Below are 13,254 nucleotides of genomic sequence, written 5' to 3'. Positions count from 1 at the left end.
ACTATCCTCACTCTGTCTTTTATGACCTTGTCTAAATATGATCAGAGTCGGTAAACTTGGAAGGCTTCCATAGCCTTGGCAACTCATGACGACAGCCTAGGATGGTTACTGGCGCCATAAACTAGAGTGTCAATTTGTTGGGTCAACAACAGGAGCCACTGTGCACTTGCTCCTCATGTGGGATCTCTCTCCTTAATGTGCTGTCCATTTTGATTTAATGCTATAACTAGTACTCAAACAGTATGTTTCACTTTGTGTTTCTATGTGGGTGCAAACTGTTGAAATCTTTATACTAAATTGATCTTCTGTATATAAAGAGAATTGAAAATGAATCTTGATGCAAATGGAAGGGGAGAGGGAGCGGGAGAGGGGAGGGTTGCGGGTGGGAGGGAAGTTATGGGAGGGGGAAGCCATTGTAATCCATAAGCTGTACACTGGAAATTTATATTCATTAAATAAAAGTTAAAAAAAAGCTTTAAAAATATTTTAATGCAAAAAAGATTATTATAAATACTTATTGAAGGATAAACATTATTTCACTTGTATCAGAAGAAAAATGAAATCACAAAATGATTCACCCACAGTCATACTGTACTCTACTGAAGGAAGCAGAAAAGACAATCTAAACATATAGTCTTTGTTTAAACTAGCTGCTATGAAACAATGGGATAAAAATGAGAACAAAAGAGAATTTCAAAGCAGGAAAAATAAAAATTGTATAGGTAGAAAGGAAATAAGTTACTGCTATTGAGACATCTTGTTCTAGTAATTCTGTCTTAGGTAGTTTAATGGTGGTATGAGATACACAGGAACAATCCATTCATCCTAGTTTACAGCTGTACAAATCAACACAGATCCCCATTACCACTGAGCCACTTCTCTTACAGACTGTCTCTAGATGATAATTTCACCTTCTAAGTTAAAATACCTATTGACAAGTTGGTTGGGAATCATTTAACAATTAAGAAAAAAGCTACCACTTTGGGAAACTTTTTCTTAGCAGCTGTATTTAGGAATTCATTTTTACCACTGGAGGTCACTGCTACCTAAATTCCAAAAGACTTTTTGAGTTGAAGTATGAATCGAAAGTGCCCTACATGATTCTAGGTTTAATGTAGAATGTAGACAAAGACATAATTTTCAGAGAATAAGTTACGTTTTTAGGGGAAAATCAGAAGGGGAAAGTTGTTTATATTGAAGATGAAACCTGTTTCAGCATATTAACAGAATAAAATGTTCTTCTAGTATTAAATTGTGTGATAGTTACACCAGCAATTTAAAGATATCTCGGGAACAATTTCCTCACTGAAGACAAATTTGAGAACTCTATGGAAAATTAGGCCTCAGGAGACTAGAGTCTGAGTCATCTAGCTATTGGCATGTAGCCTGAGGGGCATGATTCAGACCATAATTACTTAAGATATTTCCTTCAGAGATTGAACTATCAGAAGTGTCTAGTACAAGCAGTACCATTAGAAGCATATGACAAGTACAAATTTCCAAAAATAACACCACATATTCATCATATGTTCGAAATATCATCTGGAATGACCACAATTCATTGATTTGATATTTAACTTAATGATATATTATTTTTCATAAGCTCATTAGAATTTTCTTTCTAAAACAAATGGATTAAAAACTAAAGAAAAAAAAAACCCACAAGAATCCACAAGCAGATAGGTTGTATAGGTTGTATTTGAGGAAAAGTTATATGGTTAATATGTCAGTATGATGAAAACACTGGTAGCAACATTATCATTATAATTCTGGCAATGGAGATGTTGATGCTAACATATCTGCTTAGGTAATGATAATGAAACATCAGTGTTGTATCAGTTTATTCCATTATTCTACTACTACTACTACTACTATTACTTGAAGGCTAAGCATTAAAATGAGGTGATTTTTACTTTACCCAGTAGCTGACTGTAGTCAGAATGGTCTCAAGAACTAAACACAACAAGTAAGTAACATTTTGCTCTGCCAAATAAGGAACAATTCAGAATTAATTTCTGAACTTCATGTAAAAGAGAAGCAATATTTTGTACATGTTAGATGATAAAAATTCTTGCTGAACTACTTTAATCTATACAGGAATGGTATAAAAGTTTAAATATGGCTACAAATTCTTTGCTATTACTCTTACTGAAAAATGAAATCCAATCCCCCTCTTTTTAAAACTTGGTTGGGGTTAGCCATAGTGACTTGATTTAACAAAAGAATGTTGTAGAGGTGAATTTATTGGACATCTGAAGATAGGTAAGAAGCTTGGGAAATTCTGCCCACTGCTTGTAACACTATATTTAGGAGCCCTAAACTGTCCATACAAGTTATCGAACTACCTTTAGCCAACCTGCTTGAGAGACAATGTGTAGGTGCTCCAGTCGACAATCTCAGCTGAGCACAGCCTTCCAGCCCCCTTGACAAGGTGCCAGAGATGTGAATGAACTGCCTTGGAGTTTCTAGATCAGCCCGTTTGCCAGATAAACAGCACTGAATGACCTCTATTAACATTACATGCAACAGAAGAATTGCTTCTCTGAACTCTGAGCAAACTCCTGACCCACAAAATCATGAGACATAATAGTTGTTATTTTAAGCCACTAACTTTTGTGGTCATTTTCACACATTAACAGGTACAATTAAGTTATGATTAATGAACAATTCATCAGAAACCTGACACAGAATTGACTTACCTTGCACCAGCCAACATAACGACCAACTCTCTTACGAATGGATGCAAAGCCCATTTGTAAATGACCAGGCTGCTCGTCAATGTATTTGGATCGGAGAGGTGGTGCAGCATATATGGGGAGCTAGGAGCAAAAAAAAAATGAGACTAATAAAAGTCAGGGTAGTGGTTATTTCTAAATGGAATGGGGTGAGAAGATAAGAGATTTTATTTTTTTTTAATTATTTATTTTTAAAGGCAGAGTTACAGAGCCAGAAGGAGAGACAAACACAGAGAGAAAGCTCTTCCATTTGCTGGTTCACTCCACAGAAGACTTCAATGACCAATGCTAGGGAAGGCTGAAGCTAGGAGCCTGGAGCTTCACTTGGGTCTCCCACGTGGGTTGCAGGGGCCCAAGCACATGGGCCATGTCCCATTGATCATCAGCAGAAAGCTGGATCAGAAATATAGCAGCCAGGACACAAACTAGCACCCAAATGGACGTAGACATCATAAGTGTTGGCTTTATCAGCTACACTACAACACTGTCCCCAAGGGATTTTGTTTTGTTTTTCATTTACATTGGGTGGCAGCTACATGGTTATTCATCATCCTCATCATTATTATTGATCATATACTAAATAACAGAATTTTCATTCTACTCAATAATTAAAAGCAAATATAAATATAAAAGAGTATCAACATTTTAACCAGAAAAACTTTTCCTTTAAAAAAATGAAAAATCAAGGGCAGGCATTTGGAATAGCAGTTAAGACATTTTAGATTCCCACATCCTATATAAGAATGCCTGGAAGTCCCAGCTGTGCCACTCTCAATTCCAGCTTTCTGCTAACTGTACTGTTGGGAGCCACTGTGCTGGGTTCCCTGTGTAGGCCTTTGTTTAGACTAACCTTCAACTGTGTTCCTGTAAGGAGGAGTCACTAGAAAAGTCCATTTGTACAGCTCACTGATATGGTTAGCGCCTGGCCATCTGGCTTCAGTGCTCTCTTTCTTGTACCTTGATAAGCATGTCTGCTAGCTGTGAGACCTCGCTGTAACTCCCTTTCTCAAATTGATACTGATTCCTGTGAAATTATTCCTTTGAACTATGTTGTGAGATGACACCTGCTTACCCTCGACTGTTACAATCCTTGCCTTGTATTATATAAGCTGCCTCCTTCTCCAATAAAGTGAGACCTTGATCAGAATACTGTCTTGGTCTCCCTTCTCGTGTCTGGTTTGTCTCTCCATTCAGGTCTGCCCTCCTCGTGTCCTAGTTGATTACCCCGTGGGCCGGGGCACTGTACACCTTGGGAAGCACCAGTTACTGGCTCAAGCATTTTGGTCCCTGCTACTCAAGGGAGAGACCGTGACTAAGCTCCTGGCTACATCCTGGCACAGCCCCAGTTATGGTAGGCATTTGAGGAATAAACCAGTAGGTGGTAGTGTGAATGCGCTCTTACTTTCTCTCTCTCTCCTAAATATTTTTTAAAAGAAAGCAATTTTGGGGGCTTCCATGATGGCGGAATAGGGAGGGAGCTTAATGCTCTAGTCTAGGAGAAGGTAGTTGAAAAAAAATAGAGTGTATTCTCAGGGAAGTGTTAGGGAGGACACGGCAGAAGAAACTACGCAAATTAGAGGGACATAGTGGACCTATGTGGAGGGTGTGGATGCCCATAACTCAGGACCCCAGCAGCCAAGAGCTTCCACACCAGCACTGGAGAGTGAGATGAGACCATATTGCAATAGCCCAAGCCAGAGGCGATAAGGCTGCAGGAAGAGCCTAGAGGGAACCTGGCTTGGAGCCCCGTGTAGGATAGTGTACCTGCCGAACTAGAGGAGAAAAAAAAAGGAGGGGCATGTTTCTCTCTGTGTGATCACCTTGCAACTGCGTACTGTAACAAGCTGACAGAGTGGGAAACATTTTGGACATACATAACAGCTGAGCCAGCTCGCGTCTGTGCCCAGCAACCAGCAGATTAGAGACTCCTGACTCTGGAGGGGAGACTAACTAAAAGGGGGCTGGGTGCTTGTGACTATGGAAGGCTTGTGTGCTGAGAATGTGAAAAAATTGAGGCTGTGTAGGAGGGCTCATGGTGTGGCTGGGACTTTGGGCAGTCACTGTGGGAGACTCCAAAGGCTCAGGGCTCCCTGGGTACCTGGTGAGAGACATTGCTGAGGAATCCGAGCTTACACTGAGGACTGCACAGATCCTTTGTGTGGTCCTTGTGGCAGAGCGGACAAATATTATACCCACTGGGACTAGTGCTCAGGCATTGGTCTCCTTTGAGGAGAGGAGCTCAGGCATTGGCCTCCTTTGAGGAGAGGAATAAACCTCCCCCCTAATTAAAACAAAAAAGGAGATTTTACCACGCCAAACCTCAGTGTGTCAACTTAGACACACCCTTTATTCTGGAGAACTGAACAGAGCTCCCTGGCCACACCCTCTACATGTACAAAGATAAAAGTCACCACAGCAAAAGAAAGAAAGAAAGAAAGAAAGAAAGAAAGAAAGAAAGAAACCAACAAATATCTCCACAAATGCCAAATAACAAACTCACCAATTCAAGAAACAAGAATAAGGAAGACAACACGATGCCCCCAAAAGAATACAATACTTTAATACTATATTGTAAGGAGACGAGATTGAAGAAATGCCAGAAATGGAATTCAAAGAATTGATTGTAAGATTATATATAAGTAATGAGAAGCACATGCACAAAGTACTGAAATTCATACAGGAAATGAAAGAAAATTTCTCCCACGAAATTGAGATTTAAAGGGAAATCAAAATGAAATGATGAATTCAATAGAACAAATAAAAAATGCAGCAGAAAGCCTTAACAACAGAATCAGTGAAGCAGAAGACAGACTATCCAAATTAGAAGACAAAGCACAGGAAATTATAAAATCAGACCAAAAACAAGAAGAGGAAATTAAAAAACTAAAAAACACTGTTGGAAATCTACAGGATACTATCAAATGACCCACCATACAGGTTCTAGGAGTTTCTGAAGATATGGAACGAGATAAAAGTTTAGAAGGCCTTTTCACTGAAATAATAACAGAAAATATTCCTAATTTGGAGAAAGAAAGGGACATCCAAGTACAGGAAGCACAAAGAAACCCTAGTAAATATGACCAGGAAAGATATTTACCATGACACATTGTAATCAACCTCACCACAGTAAATCATAAAGAAAAGATTCTAGAATGTGCACAAGAGAAACATCAGATTATTTTCAGAGGCTCTCCAATTAGACTCACAGAGGATGTCTCATCAGAAATCCTACAGGCTAGGAGAAAATGGAGAGATATTGTCCTTGTCTTAAGAGATAAAAACTGTCAACCCTGAATACTATACCCTGCAAAGCTCTCATTTATGAATGATGGTGATGATGATGACCTTCCATAACAAACAGAAATAATTTGTCACCACCAGCCTGGCCCTGTAAAGATGCTTAAGGATTTGTGGCACACAGAAACACGGAAATATGGTCATCACTACGAAAGAAAGGAAGAAAATCTCCCAGTAAAATACAAAGGGAATTCAAGGTAAACAATAAGAATTTTTAAGGAAAAATGGCAGGGCAAAGTCATTACTTACTAATAGTCACCTTGAATGTAAATGGCCTTAACTCTCCAGATAAAAGACACAGACTTGCTGAATGGATTAAAAAACAAACCCCATATATTTGTTGCTTACAAAAAACACATCTTTCCAACAAAGATGCACACAGACTGAAGGTGAAATGATGGATAAAGATATTCCATGCCAACAGAAACCAAAGAAGAGCTGGTGTAGCCATCCTAATATCAGACAAAATAGACTTTAACACAAAAACTATTAAAAGAGACAAAGACTATGTAATGATTAAGGGATCAATTCAACAGGAAGATGTCACTATTATAAACGTACATGCACCTAATTACAGGGCACCTGGCTATTTAAAAGAAATATTAATGGATCTAAAGGAGACACAGACTCAAATAAAATAGTAATGGTCGACTTAAATACCCCACTTTCAGCAATGGACAGATCAACCAGACAGAAAACCAGCAAGGATAAAACAGAGTTAATGGACACTATTGACCAAATGGACCTAACAGATATCTACAGAACTTTTCATCCTACAGTTGCAGAATATACATTCTTGTCTCCGGTGCATGGAACTTTCTCTAGGATTGACCACATTCTAGGCCATAAAGCACACCTCAACAAATTAAACAACAACAAAAAAAGAATACCATGAATTTTCTCATACCACAATGGAATGAAGCTGGAAATCAGCAACACAGGGATCTATAGAACATATGCAAGCACACCAAGACGGAACAACATGCTCCTGAATGAACAGTTGATCGTAGAAGAGTTCAAAAGAGAAATCAAAAAATTTCTGGAAACATGAAGACACCAATACAACCTACAAAAACTTACGGGATACAGCAAAAGCAGTGTTAGGAAAGTTTACAGCAATTGATGCCTACATCAAGAAACTGGAAAGGCACAAAATAAATGAGCTATCAATGCATCTCGAGGATCTAAAAAAAGAACTGAGAACCAGAGCCAAAACCAACAGGAGAAAAGAAATAATTAAAAATAGAGAAGAAATCAACAAAACTGAATCAAAAAATATAAATGATCAGCAAAACGAAGAGTTGGTTTTTTGAAAAAATAAAGAAAATTGACAGATCATTGATCCAATTAACCAAAAAAAGGAGAGAAGACCCAAATCAATAAAATTAGAGATGAAAAATGAAATGTAACAACAGACACCACAGAAATAAAAAGAATCATCAGAAATTATTAAAAAGAGTTGCATTCCAACAAACTGGGAAACCCAGAAGAAATGGAGAGATTCCTGGACACATAAAACCTACCTAAATTGAGCCAATCAAATCCAATAACACATCAAAAAGATCATCCACACAGACCAAGTGGGATTTATCCCTGGTATGCAGGGATGGCTTAACATTTGCAAATCAATCAATATAATATATCACATTAATAAACTGAAGAACAAAAACCGTATGATTATCTCAATAGATGCAGAGGACGCATTTGATAAAATACAGTATCCCTTCATGATGAAAACTCTAAGCAAATTGGGTATAGAAGGAACATTGCTCAACCCAATCAAGGCAATTTAGGACAAACCCATGGCCAAAATCCTTGAATGGGGGATAAGGTAGAAGCATTCCCACTGAAATTCGGTACCAGAAAAGAATGCTCACTGTCACCACTGCTAATCAATACAGTCCTGGAAGTTTTAGCCAGAGCCATTAGGCAAAGACAAAGAAATCAAAGGAATACAAATTGGGAAGGAGGAAATCAAACTATCCCTATTTGCAGATGACATGGCTATATGTAGGGGATCCAAAAGATCCCAGCAAGAGACTACTAGATCTCACAGAAGAGTTGGGTAAAGTAGCAGGACATGAAATCAATACACAGAAACCAACAGCCTTTGTATACACAGACAATGCCATGGCTGAGAATGAACTTTTAAGATCAATCCCATTCACAATAGCTACAAAAAAAATCAAATATCTTGGAATAAATTTAACCAAGAATGTCAAAGATCTCAACGATGAGAATTACAAAACACTAAAGAAAGAATTAGAAGATACCAAAAAAAAGAAAAAATCTTCCATGTTCATGGATTAAAAGAATATCAAAATATCCATTCTTCTGAAAGCAATTTACAGATTCAATGTGATACCAATCAGAATACAAAAGACAATCTTCTCAGCTATAGAAAAAATGTTGCTGAAACTCATATGGAAACACAGAAAAACTCGAATAGCTAAAGCAATCTTATACAACAAAAACAAAGCCAAAGGCATCACAATACCAGATTTCAAGACATACAACAAGGCAGTTATAATCAAGAAAACCTGGTACTGGTACAAAACAAATGGATAAGCCAATGGAACAAGAAATGCCAGAAATCAATCCAAACATCTAAAATCAACTTATAATTGACCAAGGAGCTAAAACCAATCCCTGGAGCAAGGACAGTCTCTTTAAGAAATGATGCTGGGAAATCTGGATTTCCACATGCAGAAGTATGAAGCAAGACCCCCAACTTACACCTTTCACAAAAATTCACTCAACATGGATTAAAAATCTAAATCTATTGCCGGCGCCGCGGCTCACTAGGCTAATCCTCTGCCTTGCGGCGCCGGCACACCAGGTTCTAGTCCCGGTTGGGGCACCGATCCTGTCCCGGTTGCCCCTCTTCCAGGCCAGCTCTCTGCTGTGGCCAGGGAGTGCAGTGGAGGATGGCCCAAGTCCTTGGGCCCTGCACCCCATGGGAGACCAGGAGAAGCACCTGGCTCCTGCCATCGGATCAGTGCGGTGCGCCGGCCGCAGCGCGCTACCACGGCGGCCATTGGAGGGTGAACCAACGGCAAAAGGAAGACCTTTCTGTCTCTCTCTCACTGTCCACTCTGCCTGTCAAAAAAAAAATCTAAATCTATTATCTGACACCATCAAATTACTATAGAACACTGGGGAAACCCTGCAAAAGATTGGCACAAAGAGTTCTTGGAAGAGACCCCAGAGGCACAGGCAGTCAAAGCCCAAGTTAACAAATGGGATTACATCAAATTGAGAAGAGGTAACCAACAGAATGGGAGAAATTACTTGCAAACTATGCAATTAATAAAGAATTAATAACCAGAATATAAAAAGAGATCAAGAAACTCCACAACAACAAAACAAACAACCCAGTTAAGAAATGGGCAAAGGGCTTTAATAGACATTTTTCAATAGGAAATCCAAATGGCCAACAGACACATGAAAAAATGTTCAGGATCACTAGTCGTCAGGGAAATGCAAATCAAAACCACAATGAAGTTTCATCTCATCCCAGTTAGACTGGCTTTCATACAGAAATCAACAAATACAAATGCTGGCGAGGATGTTGGGGAAAAGGTACTCTAATCCACCGTTAGTGGGAATGCAAACTAGTAAAGGCACTATGGAGACAGTATAGAGATACCTCAGAGATTTGAATTTTAACCTACCATATGACCCAGCCATCCCACTCCTGGGAATTTATCCAAGGGAAATGAAATCAGTAAATAAAAGAGCTATCTGCACCTCCATATTTATTGCAGCTCAATTCACAATAGCTAAGACATGGAACCAACCTGAATGCCCCTCAACCGAAGACTGGATAAAGAAATTATGGGATAATGTACACTATGGAGTACTACACAGTGGTAAAAAATGAAATATAGTCATTTGCAACAAAATGGATAAATCTGGAAAACATCACACTTAGTGAAATAAGTCCATCCCAAAGGGACAGTTACCATATGTTCTCCTTGATCTGTGAGAATATCTAATAGAGTACCTAAAACAAAATATGTAGAAGTGAAATTGACACATCAAGACGGGATGACTTGATTGACCCTTGTATTGACTGTTGAGAAACATTTTTTTCCATAATATTTGTTGAACTCTTAACACAGAGTTAATCATATCTGTATAGTCAATTAAGGATGGATCTCAGTAAAAAATAAGAGTGGGAATAAAAGAGGGAGGATAACATTTGTAACTGCAAAGCTGTATAGTTCTTCATACATTCCTACAGTTTTATTTCCAATGGTACAGTTTAAAAACTTGCCATGGGACCCCAAATCCCATTAAGCTGGGTGGTAAAAATGCCTTCATAAGTATTAAAGTGATCATATTACATGTTAAAGTGAACATATAGATAGGATTAAGTGTTAAGGTGATCATATATATAGGATCAAGTGTCTGGTAATAATAATAGAATTAAAAAGGAGAAAATGTTCCAACATGGGAAGCAGTCCACACAGCAGAATTACAGAAAGATAATCACTTGAAGTTGTAGTCTGACCTCAAAATCAACCCTTAAGGCATCCTGATCTGGCTTAAAGCCCATGAGAACATTCCAGGCATGGGAAACCAAAACACTGTGGCAAAAAATGTTCCACATGAAGGAACTCTCTGAATGAGACCCCAGTGGAAAGAAGTGGCCATCAAAGAAGGTGTACTTTTCTCTAAAGGGAGGAGAGAACTTCCACTTTGCTTATGGCCTTGATAAATACTGACAGAGTTTGTGGATTCAAAAGGCTTCCTTAGCCTAGGCAGCTCATGTCAAGAGCCTCTGGTGGTCACTGATGTCACACATAAGAGTGTTGATTGTTAAATTAATAGCAGGAGTCACTGTGCACTAACTCCCCATGCAGGACCTCTGTCCTTAATGTGTTGTATTATGAGAGTTAATTGTAAAACTTGTTCTTAAATGGTTTTGTGTTTTGTGTGTGTGTGTATGTGTGTGTGTGTGTGTGTGTAAATTGTTGAAATCTTCACTTAGTATAGAGTTGGTCCTCTGTGTAAAAAGTTAATGAAAATGAATGTTAACAGAGGCTGGAACTGGGAAGGGGAGAGGGAGGGGGAGGGGTGAGAGTGTGGGTGGGAGAGCAGGTATATATGGTGGAAAGAATAACTATGTTCCTAAAGTTGTACTTATGAAAGAAAGGAAGAAGAAAGGAAGAAGAAAGGAAGAAGGAAGGAAGGAAGGAAGGAAAGAAAGAAGTTGAATTTGGGGGTAAAACAGTGAGCAATTTTAGGAGCCGATGCTGTGGGCACTGGGATGTAGTGGGTTAGGTATTTGCCTGCAGTGCTGGCACCCAACTGGGCACTAGTTCAAGTCCCAGCAGCTCTACTTCCTATCCAGCTCCCTGATGATGGTCTGGGAAAGCAATGGAACATGGTCCAAGTGCTTGGGCACTGCACCTGTGCAGGAGACCTGGAAGAGGCTCCTGGCTCATGACTGGTTCGGCACAGCTGCAGCCACTGCGGCCAATTGGGGAGTGAACCAGTGGATTGAAGACCTCTCTCTCTCTCTGCAACTCTGACTTTCAAATAAATAAATATTTTTTTTAAAAAAATAAAATATTGCAACTGAGTCCAAAAAGTTCAAGTGTTTTTTAAGAGGTTTTAATGAATTTTAAAGAACCACAAGTTCACCATGTCACATTCTAAGGCTGGTTATAAGTATGTTTGATTGTATGTACTCAAAAGAAAATATCAAAACTAATATGATGTTAGGCACCATAAATAGAAATATCTAAGACAAGTGAGATGGCATTGGTACATGCCACCTTGATGGGATTGTATTGGAATCCCCTGGCACATTTCTAACTCCATCATTTGGGGCAAGTCTGATTGTGCATGTCCCAAATTGTACATCTCCTCCCTCTCTTTTTCCACTCTGAAATTTAACAGGGACCACTTTTCAGTTAAAATTTAAACACCTAAGAATAATTGTGTGTTAATTACAGAGTTCAACCACTAGTACTAGAACCACAACAACAACAACAACAACAAATACTAAAAAGGATAAAGTATTACATTGTACATCTAAAGTCAGGACAAGAGCTGATCAGGTCATTGTTTCTTATAGTGTCCATTTCACATGAACAGGTTTCCCCTTTGGTGTTCAGTTGTCGCCGATCAGGGAAAACAAATGATATTTGTCTCTTTGGGACTGGCTTAATTCACTCAGCATGATGTTTTCCAGATTGCTCCATCTTGTTGCAAATGACTGGGTTTCATTGTTCCTTACTGCTGTATAGTATTCTATGGAGTCCAAGTGATCAATTTCAGTTCACATTCGATGGCTCGGATAGGTCTAAGAATCAAAGGGATCACACAAACAAGACAAGTGTCTGCTAATACTAACTGATAAAATCAAAAAGGGAGAGAAAGATCCAACATGGGAAGTGGGATACACAGCAGACTCATAGAATGGCAGACGTCCTAAACAACACTCTGGCCTCAGAATCAGCCCTTAAGGCATTCAGATCTGGCTCAAGAGCCCATGAGAGTATTTTAGGCATGGAAAGCCAAGATACCATGGAAAAGAAAAAAAGCAGAAGACCTAAATGAAAGATCTCTGTGAGTGAGATCCCAGTGGAAAGAACGGGGCCATCAAAGAAGGAGGTACCTTTCTCTGAAGGGAGGAGAGAACTTCCACTTTGACTATGACCCTAGCGGAATAAGATCAAAGTCAGCGAACTCTAAAGGCTTCCATAGCCCTGGCAACTCATGACTAGAGCCTAGGGAGATTACTGACGCCATGAACAGGAGTGTCAAATTGTTAAGTCAGCAACAGGAGTCACTGTGTACTTACATCCCATGTGGGAACTGTCCTTAATGTGTTGTCTAATGTGCAGTGATGCTATAACTAGTACTGAAACAGTATTTTTACACTTTGTGTTTCTGCGTGGGTACAAACTAATGAGATCTTTACTAATTATATACTGAATCAATCTTCTGTATATAAAGATAATTGGAAATGAAAAAAAAAAACAACCTGGTGTTAAATTGGAAATGGCATAGAAAATTAATTTAAAAAAATATTATGTAGGATCTCTGTCTTTAATGTGCTGTACACTCTTATTTAATGCTATAACTAGTACTCCAACAGTATTTTTTTTCACTTTGTGTTGCTATATGGGGGCAAACTGTTGAAATCGTTACCTAATATATACTAAACTGATCTTTTGTATATAAAGAGAATTGAAAATGAATCATG

At 38.8% G+C, this 13,254-nt stretch overlaps 1 protein-coding gene across 2 annotated transcripts in view; it reads right to left on the bottom strand.

Annotated features, from left to right (window-relative positions):
• APOOL (apolipoprotein O like) overlaps nucleotides 1-13,254 on the bottom strand; it is a 91,366-nt gene that overhangs the window by 37,003 nt on the left and 41,109 nt on the right. For both annotated transcript variants that reach the window (XM_062183296.1, XM_062183297.1), the window contains one exon: nucleotides 2,700-2,819. In XM_062183296.1, the coding sequence (XP_062039280.1) occupies nucleotides 2,700-2,819 (120 nt within the window). The remainder of the gene's footprint in view (nucleotides 1-2,699; nucleotides 2,820-13,254) is intronic.

This window comes from Lepus europaeus, chromosome X (assembly GCF_033115175.1).
Source record: "Lepus europaeus isolate LE1 chromosome X, mLepTim1.pri, whole genome shotgun sequence".
Taxonomy (NCBI): domain Eukaryota; kingdom Metazoa; phylum Chordata; class Mammalia; order Lagomorpha; family Leporidae; genus Lepus; species Lepus europaeus.
The sequence above is the reverse complement of the archived record's forward strand: the minus strand, read 5'-3'. Positions and strand labels throughout refer to the sequence as shown.